General features: G+C 42.5%; 1 protein-coding gene across 1 annotated transcript in view; it reads left to right on the forward strand.

Moving 5' to 3' along the window:
* Positions 1-19,683, forward strand: part of cers2a (ceramide synthase 2a) — a 48,399-nt gene that overhangs the window by 12,905 nt on the left and 15,811 nt on the right. The window contains exons 2-4 of the mRNA XM_084311727.1: positions 3,293-3,466; positions 4,383-4,500; positions 17,141-17,259. Coding sequence (XP_084167853.1) covers positions 3,294-3,466; positions 4,383-4,500; positions 17,141-17,259 — 410 coding nt within the window. The 5' untranslated portion in view covers position 3,293. The remainder of the gene's footprint in view (positions 1-3,292; positions 3,467-4,382; positions 4,501-17,140; positions 17,260-19,683) is intronic.

The following is a 19,683-nucleotide window of genomic DNA, read 5'->3' on the forward strand; positions in this document are numbered from 1 at the left end:
TGAGAGAGAAGTCGGCACTGAAATCTCCGCTAATAATTGGATCATGTTTTTCGATCAGTTTTGACGATCGGCGAAAATAAAGCATTATCACCGATCTCATATTTATACTGAATATCGGCCGATACCGATCGCTGGCCGATCGATCGGGGCATCCCTAGTATATATAGGACTCATTACCTTTAATTCATAAGCTTAGCATTGTATTTTATCTTAGTACTTTTTATCATGTCTATTTTATTATCTATTCTATTATTATTTCAATTTTTTGCACAATCAAGGCGGGCATGGCCACCTTCATTTCACTACATGTCTCGTGTATACGTGACGAATAAATCTCTTGAATCTTGATACGTTTGAGTGGGCCGAGTGCAGTGCATGTAGTGGGCTAAGCACAACAATGAGCATGCTGTGAGAAAGCTCTCAGCCTCTGATTGTAGACCCCCAAGCATTTGACTGATCGAGCCAATCAGCATTGTGTGAATTAGTGATATTGTTATATCGCACATACATTCTGAGGTTCTGTAGCAAGTAATGGAACACAGCTGTGTGTCTCGAAGGGTCACTTTGACCTCCTCGGTTGACCTTGATTTAAAGAACCAGTACAATCATGTTATTTCGGTCAGAAAAGACTTACTGTGGAATGTTAATGACGGGAGTGTCATTTTTCCCAGCTTCAGATGTATCATTTGATTTGTTATAACTGTTTAGTGCATCCTCTCTGAGCACAGCCAACTCTCAGTATGTTGAGGGGGCGTGGCCCTCTGTTCATTAACATGAGATGTCAAGTTAGTATCATAATACATGACGCTTTCAAATGTAAACAAATTCATGGGACCAGTGTGATTGGTTGCTATGAAGGAGATTAACGTTGGCTAACCTGTTGATGTAGATGATGCAATCTCTTCAAGGAAGCAGATATCTGAAATGGTTTGATAATTGATTCTATTGATATCCAGAGGGATAGAGATTATATGGCTTTAGTCATCATTTTAACAACAACAACAGTTATAACATTTTGGGCAATTTTACATCAACATACCCTCTTTGATTAAAATATATATATATATATTATTTCCATTGTACTGAATCTTTAAGATACAAATGTCACATTAGCTGATAGCTTATTGAGGTGAAACTTGTGTCCTAACAAAGGCAGACTGCCACTATGTGCATTCATGGTAAGCTTATGGCTGGTCAAAGTCCACATGCACAATCCTTGTCCTTGTCAACAATCAAGATGCGGGAGACCAGGCTTTCCAATTACAGTGACCAGTTTGCCAGGACCAGTTTGCTTGTTTACTTATGCCAATGGTTTACTAATATATCAAAATGAAGAGGGAACCCACTGTATTATAATAAAAAAAAAAGAGAAATTATTCAATACCTTCAAATATGCACCCATTACAGTATATTCTATAGGCTTTCAGACACACGGCTTGAGATACATGCAGACCACTATGCAATGCATTCCGATTATTAAACTCTTCCTCGGGCAGCGCTGGTATGCGTGTGGAATCCTGTCAATTGTATTAGGAAGGGAGGAGGGTTCACATCATGATTATAGGCAGGTGTGGTAGAAGTGTGGTCTGTTACCTAAGACGAACCCGGTCAGCGGGTTCAACTATAAAGAATGGCATAAGTCAGTGCATAATCATGTTACTATTAAGCCAAACACTTAATAGTATACACACAAAAAGGCAAATAGAAAAGCCTATACATAGCACAATCGAAGGTGCCTGATCAGTAGAAGAGATGCTGATCAATATAGAAACACTGAAATTCCAAGGACTCATTTAGACCGTATTGATTGTGTTCAGGTGATGCAGAAATATCCGACCGTGCTTCTGCTTCTATAGGTTTGCGATCAAAGTCTCCTCCACGGGTTCAACTTTTCCAATCACTCAGAAACCCAGATCCACGTTTGAATGGCTAAATGGTTTACTAATCAAAGTGACTCCTCCTCCAGTTAAAGAAACCCAACCAAAAAACAGACAGTGTGGGATTGTGTGTGACTGTGGATGCTGTGTAAAGATGTTCCCTCCTACGTGGTTCTCCATTTAAGAGATGGTGCTTCTCCGTTAAGAGATACGCATGGTCATTCTAGCTATGGTCACGCTGGCTTCTCTGGCCCTGTAACTCCTGGGTACAAAGGTCCCACAGTAACATGAGAGTCCCCGCTCCTGTCTATAACAAAACTGCACCGCTCTGACGGTATGACAAAGTCCACCACTGACTGGAAAGCCATTCAGGGCCTGCCAATAATTACAGCAAGGATGATGTCATCCCAGTGTCCCGGGCCTTTCACAGTAGATCCTATTGCTTTTGTTGTAAGGACGTCCTCGCTGTGTCTCCCGTAACAAAGTATCAGTAACAATTTCCTTTACGTTCCTCTATCGGCCATAACACCTGTTCCAAATGCTCCCAGAGGTTTAAGGGCGAGGCACCTTAAAAAAATAAAAAAATAAGATATATATCTTGTTTTCAACATGGATGTTGACGTTGGAACTCCCGGTGGCACTAAAGGAATGATCACGGGTCACCAAAATCCATAGGTCTCTTCCTCTCGGGATCATGAATGTTGTGCACAGCAAACTTCCAGCTATTTTATTTTTTAAAGATATCTTGTTCACAGACAGACAAACATACAGACAGACAAATGCATGTGAAAACATAACCCCCTTGGCAGAGATAATGATGAATAATGATGACTGTGCAGTAATCGCTTTGTCTCAACAAAGTTATGTTGAATTATTGTGGTTATTATTACATAACATTAGGTGGAGAAGGAGACATTCTAACTGTGTCATATGACATGGAACATTGGAACATAATAAGTGTGTGTCCAAAGTCTGCTCCTATTTCCTGTGTAATTATTATATTGCCGGTAGTCTGTAATAAGATGTATATTACAGCCCACTGAGCCCAGCCCACTACATAGTTTTGCGATCAGGTTCTGATGCGCTCAAGGCCAGACCAAGCTTAAAAGGCTGGTGAGGTATTTGGTAAGACTTGGATCACAGCTCTTTGACTGGTGTGGTGTTAGGTAAGACTTGATCACAGCTCTTTGACTATGTTTGCATGGTTGAGTGATTATGTAAATATGGAAACACCTGTACATCAAGATATGTTTTATTTTTTATCAATATGAAAACATCGACTGGCAAAAATGGAAATGAATACCAAACAAGTTCCAGATGCTTTGCTCTTAAAGCGGGGTTGTGGTGGCTGCTGTACATTAGTCTCTCTCTCTCTCTCGCTCTCCATTTAATCCACCTCTTCTCTCCCTCCTCAGGATGCTGTCGCGGCTCAGCGAGCTGATCTGGCAGGACTGGCTGTGGTTTCCTGAAGGTTATGGCTGGGATGACCTGAAGCCCCACGATGGCAAGGTCTACCCTCAGGCAGGGGACCTCTGGGTCACCGTCCCCATCGCGCTCTGCTTCCTGGTCATCAGGCAGATATTTGAGAGGTCAGTCATCATCATGACTCTGAAACAGATTTGTCTCTGTGCAGAATTCATGCTGCGTTCGTTTCTGTGGGAAGTTGGAGGTGGGAAGTGCGGCACCTCTGACCTACGTTCGTTCAAGCGACAAAGTCGGGGGAAAACATGGATGCTCACGCTAAACCTTTTTGGTAATTTCTTTCTTACAATTTGTCTTTCATGAACTGCATGAACTACAACTCGCAACAATAGTTTACAATGATATATAGCTAATATACCTACAAATGTACTCTTAAAATGGCTAATAGCAACGTTAACGTTTATACGATGTGGGTGGCCATTTTGAAATTACGTCAAACGACGCTCAGGCTTGGACTGGGGGTTGAGAAATCATACCCAAGTTTGCGATTAGGAACTGTGAGTTGATGTGCCGTTTTATTAGATTTCTTCCTAGTAGGAGGAAGTCAGAATTTCCGACCTGAGTTATAATCGGATGCACCATATGTCCTCTGCTGCTTGCTGTTTATTTTGAAATTAGAGTTAAACTCTATAGTAGGGGTGAATCACAATATGGCCTAGTCACAGTGCAATATCCAAATTGCAGGAGGCGCAATAGTCGTTAGAAACAAATGTGTGTCAAAATGGAATTCTGAACGAGGTATTGTGGTGCTGCAGACATGTCTTGGCCTACAAATCGCATTCTACAGTCTTAAGAGAACATCTTGGTTTGGTACAATTCCCTGAAAAAAATCACACTACGATAATTGTTATGTTTTTCAATGAAAATGAAAATAATGTCTCCCTCCGATATCGTGAATCATATCGCAATTGCAATATCATTCAACATAATCACAATTAGATGTTGTTTTTCTTTCCAAAATCATCCAGCCTTACTAGATGGTATCAGACACTCTGTAAACAGTCCACTGCTTCTCCCATCCAGGGTGGTGGCCATTCCCCTGGCCTCTCTACTGGGGGTGAGGGACGAACCTCGTGTAAAAGCAGCCCGCAACCCCACACTGGAGGCCTATTTCTCTAAAGCATCCAAGCATCCCACACAGGTAAGCCTGTAACATAGCCTACTGCATTGCATCCTAATACATGTCCACTGACTTAGAGAATGGAGCGGACATTCTAATAATTACGACGGGGCACCGGTTGAGAGAGTGAACAGTTTTAAGTACCTCGGAGCACTAGCGGACTGCCCGGCCTGCCTGAGTCAAATTCCCGGTAGGAATTATGGCCCCAGTCCGCGACTGCCTCGGAGTCCACATATCCGAGGACTTGCCATGGACCACACACATTGACAGTGTTATCAAGAAGGCACGGCAACGCCTCTACTTCCTTAGGCGCCTAAGGAAGTTCCAAGTGAGTCAGAATATCCTTAAGAACTTCTACTCATGCACAATAGAGAGCATCCTGACTGGCAATATCACCTCCTGGTTTGGGAATAGCACCGCACAAGACCGTAGCAGACTACAGAGAGTGGCCCGTTCAGCCGAATGCACAATTGGAGGGGGGCTTCCCACTCTCCAAGACATTTACAACAAGCGCTGCATGGGTAAGGCTAAGAGAATAATCAAAGACTCCAGCCACCCAAACAACTGCCTCTTTGAACTGCTGCGGTCAGGCAAGCGATACCGGAGTCTCATGGCAAGCACAGAGAGACTCAGAAGAAGCTTCTATCCCCAGGCCATCAGGATGCTAAATGACAATGACACTATGTAACAAACCATCAAATACACTCACAGCACACACATCCACACGCACACACTCACTTTAAACAAACAACTCACTGCAGCACCCACTTTACCCACTTTAGACACCTAACACACTTTATATTTATTGGTAAAGAATTTGCACTACAACTCATACCTCATCACACCTTACTGTAAATTGTACCTAAATTGTACCTCATCCCATTTCTGCATTGTACTGTATATTGTATTGTAACTCAGTTACTTTTCTACTCTGCATTATATATTGTATATATGTACATTGAACACTTTTGTCTATGTACTTTACTTCTATTTTATACTTATTATACTTATTTTATACTTATCTATTTTTATCTAGCACAATCTCTGGAGCAAAACAGAAAGAAGCATTTTATATAAAAGTACTGTGTTTTTGTATGACAACTAATAAAGAAACTTGATAAACTTGAAACTACACAGCACTATACATGCTACATTGCATAGCATAGCACAGTAGAACCTCATGTATCTGAACCTTAGACTTCCAAACCGACTAGTTCATTGAGTACCTCAGACAAAGAACCAAGTGGGATTTCGGAGGGACAATGTTTTCAAACTTTTTTTAATCTTAAAGGTTAGTGTTGTGTTCACTCATAGCTAAAGACAGTCGAGGTGTCGAGTGTAGTTTCTTGTGATATGTCACATTCACACTGATTTAGATGAACTTCACTACTGCAAGTACATAGTGTGACGAACCTGGGGGTGATCAGGCTCGCAATGGTTCAAATACAAACAAATTCGAATGTCCACACAAGAGCAATATGAATTAATACAAGTATTTATTGAATTCAGGGCAGAATCCAGAGGGGAAAAGGAAAAGAATGGTCGTGATTCAGTCCGAGGGTCAAAAACACAAAACGGGCTCGCCGACAGAAAAATGGATTGTTCACAATTCTGGGTAGTCGTCCAGGGTCAGTACACAAGGGAGTATCTCAGCCAGTCCAGGGTCCAGTACACGAAGAACACCTACTTACCTTTACCTCTCCTATTACTACCTCTCACCTCCACAACTCCGAATACACAATCTCTCCCTCTCTCAATACCACAACTCTAACTCCGCTCAACTCATTCCTCTCTAACCTAGCCTAGGTTGTCCGTTCAAAATGGATTTACATGGTTCTTCAGTGCAAGGGTTCAATTGAAAAGGTATATAGAACAAAATATATGGTAATGTAAAAAATCATATTTTGCCACTTGCTTGAAATTCCTTTTTAATATTATGAAATTAAAGGCTTGTAATTACTGGACTATACCGTGCGTTTTAAAAAGTGCGCAAGCACGTTTCATAATTGGGAGCAAGTTTTAGCCCTGTAGTTCAATGCATTTAAACCCTCCAAATATTTCTCTAGTTTAAATTACCTTTCATTTTAGGGTTCGGTCTAATACACTTATAGATACCATGTCTTTTAAAATCCGGTTTACTGCAATACATTCCCAGTGCCAAATGTAAAAAGATAATGGGGAATTTCCACGCAAACGTCCACCTCAGCATGAAGAAAGTTTCAAACCTTTATTTAAACTTTAAAGGCAACTGAGGTTCCCCTCATTTACAGTCATGTCGAGTGTACATACAGAAATAAGCATAAAATGATTAAATATATATAAATTTTTTTATGCAGTCAGGCCACTGAACTTAGAAGCAGGCCAGGCCAGTGTTTCTAGTTGCAGCAGCGCAATAGTTAGATAACCTAGGTGGGGAACAACCAGGAGATCACTGCAACTCACACAAGTTTGATCTCAAGTGACTACCTGGTAAAATAAAGGTAAAATAAAAATCTACTTTGCATTTGATATATAGCAAATATATGCCATCACACACACTGGCATTTAAAGGGTTAGAATTATAAAATGAATATGTGGTGTTATGATCAGGGCTGAAGTTGAATAAAACATGATTTTTTTCAATCTGACATTACAAAAAAACAGAAAATCCATAAAAATCAGTGTTGTTGCTAATCATACATATGCTAGCCTGTTTTTTAACAATAATTTGTGATGCCATCACAAACACTGGCATTTAAAGGGTACAAATAAAAAAATTCCTGCACCAGAATGCAGGAAATGAAGTCTTTGTAACAAAAAAATTCCTGGTGGGGGACCCCCAGACAACCTGCTTAAAAAGTGGCCTGACTGGGGCTATATTTTGCACTATATTTCCTGGCCTGAATGATTTCCCCATGATTTTTTACCTCCTATAATAGTGGTGGTTGCGGCTCTCTGACACTATTATTTTGGGGTCGCACCCTGAAAAGTTTGGGAACCCCTGCCATAGACCACACTGTCCTACTGTCGCGGCTTGAAAAATATGTTGGCATCACAGGCGTCGCCCTAAGTTGGTTCAAGTCCTACCTGACTGGCCAGAGCTTTTCAGTTCAGCTAGGAGAATTCTTCTCATCTGCAGCCCCTCTTACCTGTCGGGTGCCCCAGGAGTCGATAATGGGCCCCATCCTTTTTTTATTATACATGTTGCCCTTAGGCTCAATCCTTGCGAAGCACATGTCCTTCCACTGCTTTGCTGATGATGTGTTGATCTACCTACCCTTAAAGGCAAAAGGTAAGGTCATATGGCAGCCATTGTTAGATTGCCTGGCCGACATCAAAACATGGATGAGTGCCAATTTTCTCAACCTAAATGAGCACAAAACGGAAATAATTTTATTTGGAAATGCTTCTGTTGACCCTACTGTCGATGCCCTAGGCCAGGGCTATTCAACTGGCGGCCCGCGGGCCAGATGATTCTGACCGGCCCGCGTGAATATTAAAGGCAACCAACTTGTGTTCAGCTTTTCGTTCAGCGTTTCTCTGATTGCCCACACGGCCACGTGACCGCCCTAGCACACGCCCTTTTCCGCTGAGAGACGCGGCAGAAGCGCTGGTCGAACCAATACGCTGCTCGAACCAGTTCAGACAGGTGTTTATTTATATTAATAAACATATCTACTAGAAACACTGGTGTTCTGTTGTGTGACTGTACTAAACTCTTCCACCACATGACCGACATTTGACATACAGTACACCTCCTATCTATGTTGGGATTATGTTTGGTCATGACAAAACAATAAAAATCGCTACTGTTAGTAATGCTGCCACCACCCACTTCAATGACAGAGCTCTCATATTTGCGAATGCATAAACTATATCTTAAATTATGGCGATGATGACCGACATTTGACATACAGTACACCTCCTATCTATGTTGGGATTATGTTTGGTCATGACAAAACAATAAAAATCGCTACTGTTAGTAATGCTGCCAGCCTGCCACCACCCACTTCAATGACAGAGCTCTCATATTTGCGAATGCATAAACTATATCTTAAATTATGTGTCTAATATGGCTGTCGCAAAGTCATTGATAAGCGACAGCCATATTAGACACATAGCCATAATTTAAGATATAGTTTATGCATTCGCAAAATATGAGAGCGCTGTCAGCGAAGGGCTTCCTACAACAGAGCACCGCCGCTGCTGCTGCTGAAGCTGGATCAAGCTGCGGGCGGTGCACGGAAGCCGGGGAAAAACCACCGCGTCGCCCCGCTGGCGCTTCACGGCTTCAGCAGCCTCCACGGGCGAAATAACATATAACGTTACAGCGTACAGTTCAACACTGATGTACAGTGAGTGTTTAATATGGCTGTCGCGAAGTCATTGATAAGCGACAGCCATATTAGACACATAGCCATAATTTAAGATATAGTTTATGCATTCGCAAAATATGAGAGCTCTGTCATTGAAGGGCTTCAACGGAGCGCGGCCGCTGCTGCTGCTGGAGCTGAAGTGATGTACAGTGACGAGTGAATCTGGTAGTTGGTTGTTAAAAACGCGAAACATAATAATCAGTCAGCAGCGCTCCACTGCTACCGCAGCTGAACACAAGTTGGTTGGTACAGCAGCTTAAGTTGGTTGGTAGTGGTACACAAGTTGGTTGCCCGCGCTGCCGCTAGCTCCTTGGGTTTCATTTGGGACGTGGGAGGGGCTGCCGCTTGCTTGCGCGTGGGGGCGGGGGGTCGCGGCCAATCAGAGAAAAGCCGAACACAAGTTGGTTGCCTTTAATATTCACGCGACCGGCCCGCCAAAGATTACATGATGATAATAATAAATAATAACATTTTTTTTTTACTTTTTTCTTTTCATGTCAACGTTAACACGCACAATTTAGCCAAAAGTCACTCAATTAATGACAGATTTCATTGATAAATTGAGGGAAAACTTTGCAAGTCGATTTGATGAATTTGACATGTCCAGAGAATTGATGCATTTTGTGAGCAACCCATTTGCCAATGTAGCTGCTATTTCCACAAAAGGACAAGAGTTCCTTGCATCACTTCACATTGATGAAGGTCTCCTGCAACTTGAAATAATTGACATGCAAGCATCATCTGCTCTGAAGCAGGCACTTGAGAATGAATCCACCACAACATTTTGGATAAAGTGTATTCATGTCAAGACATTCCCCAAAATAAAAACGCTGGCAATATCTGTGCTAACAATGTTTGGCTCAACATACACCTGTGAATCCAGTTTCTCTCACATGAATGCCATTAAAACAAGCAACCGTGCCTCCTTGACAAATGAGCATTTGCATCACTGTTTGCGGGTAGCCCTCACTTCCTATGAACCCTCTTTCTCTGCCATTGCCCAGTCAAAGAAGTGCAATCGCTCTCATTAGATGTGTGTATGCAGGGGCGTAGCTGGGGGGGTAGCTTAGGATGATTCCAAGGGCCCAGCACTGGGGGGGGGGGGGGCCCAATTTTTTTTCTTTTTTTCTTTTTTACTAGACATCACTCATGTGTATTATTGATGCTCTCATTGATACTATGTTTGTTTCTGAAGTGTGTGTGTGTGTGTGTGTGTGTGTGTGTGTGTGTGTGTGTGTGTGTGTGTGTGTGAGATATATAGAGAGAGGGGGGGGGCTTTGGTAGACTATTGCATTGGTCCATTCATTTAAGATGAACGCAATGCGACATCCTTTACTAGGCTCACCCACCAACAGTGCAGGTGCTGAACTGCTGATCCGAATGTATAGGTAAAAACCATATTATGCGTTTTCATCAATAAAAAAATTGCCAAAGAGAATTCCGCTCGCGCGCTTACGCACGCTCGCATTCACTGGGGGCCTACAAATAAATTCTTTCATGGGGCCCAGAATCTGGAGCTACACCCCTGTGTGTATGTAGGCTAGGCCTGTCTGCCCCCCACCCCCCTGATGTTTGAGAGTTAAGAGTGGACAATAAGTGCTAATAAGATGCTGTGATTTGCTGTTGTTGCACAGACATGAAGCACTTTTTCATAAGCTCAGATGCACTATAAATGTGTTTTTTTGTTCAAGTGTTGATGTTAGAATGTTCAGATGCACATCATGCACTTGTTTGTTTTTTATTTTATTTTATATTGAAATGTTGAAGAGGAGATGTTGCAGTTGTTGCACAGTCATAAATGAAGCACTTTTTGCAGGAGATGTTGCAGATGTGGCACATAAATGAAGCACTTTTTTTGAAAAGTATACTACTGTATGTAGTGTAGTATGTAATGTAGTTAAATAAAAGTTGTGAAAATGTGGTTGCGTGTTGTGTCAAGTGTACATATATTCATAGCACGGGGAGGCGCCGTGGCAGTCCGGCCCCTGGCCCCTTGGGTTTCTGACAATGTGGCCCCCTGAACAATTTAGTTGAATAGCCCTGCCCTAGGCCCTCTGGTCTCCAATATCCGCTCCTCTGTCAGAGGAGGGTAATCATGCCTTCATTTCAACCCGGCTAGATTACTGCAATGCGCTGTATGTTGGCATTGACCAGTCGCAGCTCCGTCGCCTACAATTGGTCCAAAATGCGGCTGCCCGTCTTCTCACTGGTACCAAAAAAACCTGACCACATTACACCAATCCTGGCTTCACTCCACTGGCTCCCCGTCCGTTTCCGCATTGATTTTAAATTACTGCCAACTGTTTTTAACACTTTCGGCCACTGGGATCCGTCTAATCTCACTCTATACGGCCAGCTTATCATAACAACCTTTCATTCTGCGTGAGGCTGTTTGTAGAGCTAAATCTATACTTTATATTATTGACACTATAAACAGTCCCTTCAATATGCCTTAAATAAAAAATGTTTTCATCAATACGTTCCCATTTTATAGCGTTGTGAATATGAACTATATACCGCAATGTTCTGGGGTATTTCCTGGAAGGCGAGATACAGAGCGCTAAGCTAATAACGTTAAATCGAATGGCATTTCGGTTATACACAAGCTAGAGCTAAAACTCAAAATGCATATTATCTGTATCATGGTCCACCATGAATGTATGAAGGGGGGGGGGGGGGACGTCGTTTCTGATTATTGATTACCAATAACGGCATTAGCCTCATTAGCCTCATACGATGATCGGCTGGTTGGCTAACAAAGCAAGGCCCGATCGGGCTGTAATTTACGTGAAAAAGCTCTTACCGTGGGCCGGTTGGATACCAAAAAGGATGTCCCAGTTATCGATTGCCATCTGGTAGATCGATATGTCCATTGGCTGATGCTATATTCCTTTACTGCATACTGAATTCAGCGTCCCAAAAAGTATTCCAGGCTACATGCTAGAGGCATAGCTTCAGGCTAACAAAAAAGTCCACCCATGATGAAAAAAAATAAAAACACCAGTCTGTAACAGGGAACACTGCATTATTGAGACAGCGCCCCTACGAGGATCTGGCCAGTAATGCACTTTTCCGAATCCCAAGAGTAGGGTAAATCTGCAGTGCCACTCGGTGACATTGAGTAGGATATTACAATGGAATAAAAGCCAAAACAACCTGGTTGGCCCTCAAGCGTTGGATCCGAAACACGTATATATATGTGGTTGGCCACGAATGTGTTAAAGCACTAAATGGGCTGGCTCCATTATACATTTCTGAGCTCCTGCGCCACCACACCCCATCCAGAGCCCTAAGGTCTGCTGACCAGCTGCTGCTGCTGGAGGTGCCCAGGACCAGGCTCAAAACCAGGGGACACAGAGCCTTCGCTGCTGCAGCCCCTCTGCTCTGGAACAGCCTCCCCCACATTAGATCTGCCCAGAGCCTAGAGGCTTTTAAATCGCTGCTTAAAAACGCACCTTTTTCCCCTGGCCTTTGACCAGAGTTAGCCTGCCACCTGTACATTACGTTTGCTGTTACTCTGGACTTTTTATCTATTTTTCTTGTCTCTTTTATAGTGCACCTTGCTCTTGTTTTCTGTGTACTATACCTTTTTCTGTAATTTGTGTTTTTTTTATTTGTTACTGCATTGTATGCGTTTTTTATTGTCCTACCTGTAAAGCACTTTGGTTGGCTGTAAATGTGCTATATAAATAAAGCTGACTTAACTTGCAGAATCTGCAACAGAGGGGAGAATCTCAAGCTTTCATTCCATGAGCTAGGGGCATTAGGGGTGGGAATCGGCAGATACCTCACGATACGATACTATCGCGATACTTGCGTCACGATACGATAGTATCGAGATACTAAATATATCGCGATGCGCTGAGTATTGCGATATTAATATTGCGATTTCTTTTTTTATTCTTTTTTTGAACAAATTTAATTTTCAACTGCAAAGTAAAACTGTCAACATGTTTTATCTAATAAAATAAAGTTCAGTCTGTTCATCGCACTTCAATAACTTTTATTGCAGAACATGGTATTTTCTCAAGCAGACAGATCTGTGTTGCATGTACCTGACAAACTGAACTGTTTGTATTACAGTCATATTCCAACTTAACTGAATGCACATGTGTGTGGACTACTGTACTATTACAGGTATTGAAATGAACAATGCAACTTCCTTATACACATTTTATTTTTATTTTTTTATGAATAATTAAATATCGATACTTGGCGTCCCTGTATCGATACAGTATCGCCACGCAAAGTATCGCGATACTACTACGTATAGATTTTTCCCCCACCCCTAGGCATCATAGCAAAATGCAGATTTGCCCTGTTCTGAGCAAACTTGGGGGACCTTAAGGACCAGCCAATCATCACTAGAACGGGTTCCATAAGTTCCAAAATTCCATTCCAGTAATGATGTGATATAAGGAGGTAGCTTACCAGTAAGAACCTTAAAATTGAACAAATACCAGTGTTTGTTGCACCTCTCCGTCAGAGAGGGCCAACCAACCTTCTCATAAAGGACACAGTGATGAGTGTCGTATCTATCACATGGGGTTGGTGTCAGTGACACTGCACTAGCATGGTTCTCCTATCTCACAAATAGAAGCTTTGCTGTCAACATCGCCAACTGCTCCTCCCCCTCAACCTCCCTCTCCTGTGGGGTCCCGCAAGGGTCCATCCTTGGCCCGATCCTGTTCTCCCTTTACATGCTACCCCTTGGTCCAATCATTCAGAAGCACAACATCTCTTTTCACTGTTATGCTGACGACACACAGCTTTTACGTTTCCCTGAAACCTAACAACCAGTCTCTACTTAACAGTCTCATATCCTGCCTGGATGATGTTAAATGTTGGATGGCACAAAACATTCTACAACTAAATCAAAACGAATGCGAAATAATCCTCTTCGGTCCCCCAGACGCTGTCACCACCCTTACCAACAGCCAATGGCAACCTGTCCTCCCTGGTCAAGCCCTATGTCAAGAACCTAGGTGTCATTTTTTATCCACAATTTTAATTTGACAGACAAGTGAACTCAGTGGTAAAGGCATGTTTTTTCCAACTACGCACCATTGCCAAACTCAAAGCCCTTCTCTCCCCTGCAGACCTTCAGAGAGTCATCCACGCCTTCATTTCATCTAGATTAGACTACTGCAACTCCCTCTATATAGGCATTAACCAGTCTTCCCTGTCCCGCTTACAACTGGTACAAAACGCTGCTGCCAGACTGTTGACCGGAACCCGCAAGAGAGACCACATCACCCCTGTCCTTGCCTCCCTTCATTGGCTCCCAGTACGCTACAGGATAGATTTTAAGGTTCTCCTATTTGTTTTTAAAGCCCTTAATGGTCACCCCCCCTCCTACATCTCAGACCTCCTATCCCCCTATTCCAACACCAGGTCCCTCAGGTCAGCCGATCAGAGGCTCCTGACAGTCCGGAGGTCTAACCTCAAGCTCAGGGGGGGCCGTGGCTTTGCTATCGCAGCCCCTGAACTGTGGAACAGCATCCCCACCTCCATTAGGCTTGCCCCCTCGATAGATGCCTTCAAATCGAGGCTCAAAACCCACTTCTACCTATTAGCCTTTCCCGTTCACTGACTCATGCCCTGTTTGCCTGTGTGCCCTCCCATAAAACGGAGTGTGATTCTTGTCTTTATGTATCTATGTGTACCTACCCTCTGTACAGCACTTTGGTTGACACGCGTCATGTGAAATGTGCTATATAAATAAATCTGATTGATTGATTGAGTGATGAATCTGAGGTCAGGGTGATGGACAGAGTCCAAGGATTTAAGGGTTGAGGCCACAGCATGCCTATGAATTATATCACCATAGTCCAGGATTGATAAGAAATCCTCTTTGACAACTCTCTTCCTACTAATCAAAGGTTCTGTTTCTATATAGGAAGACAATTTTCTGTCGCAACTTGGCAAGGGTGTCCACGTGGAATTAAACGTAAATTCCTCATCGAGTCGCACACCAAGATGTTTATCTTCAGTGACTCTCACAATGCTAGAACCACTTATGGTAGATATGTGAACACCATCATAATCAATATTTCTGGATCTAGAAAACTGCATACATTTAGTTGTATTGGCATTAAGAACCAATTTAAGTTTAAGAGCTTCTTGGAAGGCAAAGTTGTAAGTTCTCAATGGCCAATTGTACAGAGTCGGCAATGCAATGCAATACACAACAGTATCATCTGCATACAGATGGCCTTGACAACCATTCAGCGAAGACACAATAATATTGTGTCTTCGCTGAATGGTTGTCAAGGCCACCAACCTTTGTCATCTGTATGCAGATGATTGCATTATCATTAATATGAATAGTGGACAGCAGGACCTAGAAGTTATAGACATGAGCACAAAAACATTTTGAAATACACCACAAGGGTGTATATTGTGATGTTCCTAATTTGTCTGACCTACAGTATATAGTTGGATAATTCCATGTTTTATACAGCTATTGTAATGGTGAAGAAACAAAAAAACTAAAAAAGATCCATTACATGGATTCTGATGGTGGCCTATGCCCTATGCTGTGGGACCAGATTTGTCACTCGGTTGTCCTAGTTTATTGCAAAGACGAGGAGGGGTTGACTGAGCAATCTGTATTAAAATCTTTTCATGTGCATTTTGTGTTTAGAATTGTGAAGCTTTGCAAAAGCCGTGCACTGCAGAGCACATCAAATGTCACCTTACGTTATGGAGGGAAAGTCTTTATAGCACAAGCATTTTACATATGACTGTATCCAAACGTTCTGCGCAAAGCTAACTTTCATGAAGGTTCTTTCCCTCTGCTGCATGGAAATGAAATTATAAACATTTTCATAATTGTACTTTTTATATTAAAGGGGAACTATCTTATAAATGGCCTTTTTGAGTGTTTAGCATTGTTTCCTAGCTATGTGAACTTATATTAATATGATCTATGTCTCTAATTCTCATATTGGCGCATTCTTCCAATTCTCCTCACAATATTCACCCTCACTGAACTGAGTCATTTGAAAATGTGATGATTTGTGATGTCAGAGAGACTCAGCTGCATGATAATGTGGCTGTGTGGCATCAGGTACATGATGAGCTGCACACAGTGGTTGGAGCCCAGGCTCAAAACGGCTTAAGCTCTTGAGGTAGAAAAATGCTGTTTTTGAGGACTTGATTAGAAATACAAAACGTCTTGGCCCCAACCGTTGAGTACCATAAATGAAGATTCTTGTTTCTGGGTCGTTTTTCCTTTTATTTTTTATTTTAATACCCTATTCAATCTCAGGGAGCTGTGTGTTGCCTAAAAAATGCATACTGGGAATCTGAAGGTGCAGTACCAGCCACATCCTACCAGGCGGCGGTATGGACCACCATTTCTAACATTGTATTCTGGGCTGTAGGATGGCCCCAGGTCTCGGGTTTAATTTTTCCTTCTCGGGCGAAGCGAACGATTCTGCCGGTTACATTGAAGCCCGTTAAATATGCCCATTCCATATGTTATGGTCGATTATGCCGTCGAGCAAATGGACATTGGATCTACCAGATGACTATCAAGAAATTGGAATATTCTTTTTGGATTACTTGCATCTTGACCAGAAGAAACCCAGTGTCAAATGACTAGTATTGTATCCATAGCTATAATATAGAATATAGTTATAGCGCTACAAACAACAGACTACAAACAACGGACTACATTGGTTTAATGGGTGGCATGAGCATAGCCGCTTCCCGGAAGAGGTGTGGCACAGAATGTGCTAAGACATGCCCCCTTAATTTGACGGACAGCAAATGTTTAACATATGATTTAAAAATGTGCAGAGTTGGCGCCCCAGTGGCGAACCACATAACGCGCTGAGTCGCGGCACGGCCGACCCGGGTTCGATTCGCGGACCCGTCGTTATTTGCCGAATGTCTTCCCCCCACTCTGTCTCCCATTCCTCCTCTCTCTCTCTCTACTGGACTGCCCAGTAGCAAAAAAAGCGATAAACGCTAATATATTATATATAGTATAAAGAATGTTCCATGTTCTGTCATCTAATATTATATTCCATTACTTTTCCTGATGTTTTAGGTTTTTGCAGTGGTATCGCGTTAGAACCGGTATCGTGATACTTAGGCTGGTATCGGTATTAAAGTAATTTTTTTTTTTATTGGTATTGTGACATCACTAGTTGTGGGGCGTCTACACTCTCCCTAGGAGGTACCATGAATATATGTGAATGATTTAATTAATGCTTAATCTGAGGCATTTTGTTTGGAGTCACGTCCATAACGCTGGAATTGACCAACACTTCTCTCTCTCTCTCTCTCCGGACCAGATTTGTGTGGAGAGTTTAAGTAAACAGACTGGCTGCTCAGTACGGCAGGTCGAGAGGTGGTTCCGGAGGCGAAGGAATCAGGCCCGACCCAGTAAGCTCAAGAAGTTCCGGGAAGCCAGGTAGATAACCATCTTCAGTCAAATGACAAACCGTTACACAAACTGGTTTGTGTGTGTGTTTCACAAGTCATCTTTTCCGTTTCAAATATCCTCTTCTATTGGTAAGTAAGTGTATCGGAGCAGGTAGACACAGATTGTATGTGGTTAAATGGAGCATGTCCTTACCCCACACACGACAAAAAAAGAAAACCGCTACTATATTCATTCAGTTGGATTCAGACGGTGCAGACAATATCTGTTGTGGCTTGTTAATAAGTTGTGTGTTTACGGAAGAACCGGTTTCCTCCACCCCTCCCACAGGACACGTCATTGAATCTCTAACGTTTTATCTGCGTCTGCTCTCCTTCGGTCGCTTTACCTTCAAGCTTTCTTTTAGCGGGAAAACAAGTTGAAATGTTTCCTTTTTGACACTTGGGCCTACTCGGTTAACGTACTGCCCACTCGCTACTGGCTGTATCATTAGAATTCACAGGATTTTGAATCAAGTTTGTTTTATATAGGGCTTAGACTGCATTTTTAAAGTAGACTTTAGAGTGAATGGCAATTATATCCGTTAACGCATTGATTTTAAATGACTGCAGCACTAAATGGGCTGGCTCCATTATACCTTTCTGAGCTCCTGCGCCACCACACCCCATCCAGAGCCCTAAGGTCTGCTGACCAGCTGCTGCTGGAGGTGCCCAGGACCAGGCTCAAAACCAGGGGAGACGGAGCCTTCGCTGCTGCAGCCCCTCGGCTCTGGAACAGCCTCTCCTACATTAGATCTCCCCAGAGCCTAGAGGCTTTTAAATCTCTGCTTAAAACGCACCTTTTCCCCCTGGCCTTTGACCAGAGTTAGGGCTTGTGTCCACAGCGGACATTTTATGAGTTGTCAGCTCCTTTCTGTCATTAATTTCTATGCTACAGACGCGACAGGCGCACTCCTTTTCCCAGCGCCGCGCCTCGCATTTTAGCGCTCTCGGCGGCAGCGTTTTTTGGGCGGAACGCTCCCAGCGCCTAAAGTTGAAACTAGTTCAACTTTTGGAGAGGAGCGCGCTCATCAAGGTAACTTTTTTCGACCGACCAATCAACATCGAGGAAGTGGCGGAGCCGCGGCAGTTGCGAGACTCAGGAAAACGCTCTGAGCTTTTTTTTTTTTTTTTTTTTAAGCGGTCCGTCTTGAAAAAAAGGTCCGCTGTGGACACAAGCCCTTAGCCCTTAACCTGTACATTACGTTTGCTGTTACTCTGGACTTTTTATCTATTTTTCTTGTCTCTTTTATAGTGCACCTTGCTCTTGTTTTCTGTGTACTATACCTTTTTCTTTAATGTGTTTTTTATTTGTTACTGCATTGTATGCATTTTTTATTGTGTCCTAGCTGACTTAACTTGACTTATACTCTGCAACAGAGGGGAGAATCTCAAGCTTTCATTCCATGAGCTAGGGGCATCATAGCAAAATATCACTCGCTACTGGCTGTATCATTATAATTCACAGGATTTTGAATCAAGTTTGTTTTATATAGGGTTTAATAGACTGCATTTTTAAAGTAGACTGTTAACTTTAGAGTGAATGGCAATTATATTAAATTGCTTATAATGAGGGGAAGTGAGGGTGAAACTTCTACATGTAAAACTAATTACTTCACAAGTTAACCGAATAGCCTGGTGAACACCCATCCCTATGAGCCTCAAGTAGTCAAGTTATAATTAACATTAATTCAAGTAGCACCCTATAACTCTATAGCTTTTCAGGAATGATCCCGGATCACTCCTAAACTATACAATATTCACCACGGGATAATAACGTGCAAACGTATACATGAAAAAATTATCTATTCTTTTTTGCATGTTCGATGGAAGAAAGTCACTGTCAAATGACCATAGTATTGTCTCCATAGCTAGAATATAGAATATAGATATAGCTCTCCAAACAGTGACGCACAGTGAAAATATGCTATGGAAACTTGGCTCGTTAGCTACAAGGATAAGGCTAATGGCTGGCGCCCAATGTGTTAAACAAGAATGTACAAATTCAAGTGACACAAAAGATAGTTCTACAAATGAACACTGAGTGCCAGCCACGAGAAATCTCGTTAGTTCATGCCATGCGTTGAGTGCCAAGGATGAGAAATCTCGTTATTTAATCGTTATTTCTTTTATTAGCGATTTCATAAATCTTTCATCAATCTAGCCTCGCGTTACCATTGGGACTGTCTCAGCTCGAACAGGGAAAATACCGCCCCCTATCGTCTCCCGGATGGTAATGCACGTATTGGATTGGACTCAATGGAAATGGATGAGAAAAGAAAAATCCGGAATACACATTTTACTTCTCAGGCATGTAACCCGAGCCGATCGGATTCATTGTGGACCCTCAGAACAGTGTGGATTATGTGTTTCCAGTACCCAGCGTTGGATCAATAAACGCGATTGATATTTGGAA

The sequence above is a fragment of the Notolepis coatsorum genome (assembly GCF_963971535.1).
Source record: "Notolepis coatsorum genome assembly, chromosome: 4".
In the NCBI taxonomy this organism is placed as follows: domain Eukaryota; kingdom Metazoa; phylum Chordata; class Actinopteri; order Aulopiformes; family Paralepididae; genus Notolepis; species Notolepis coatsorum.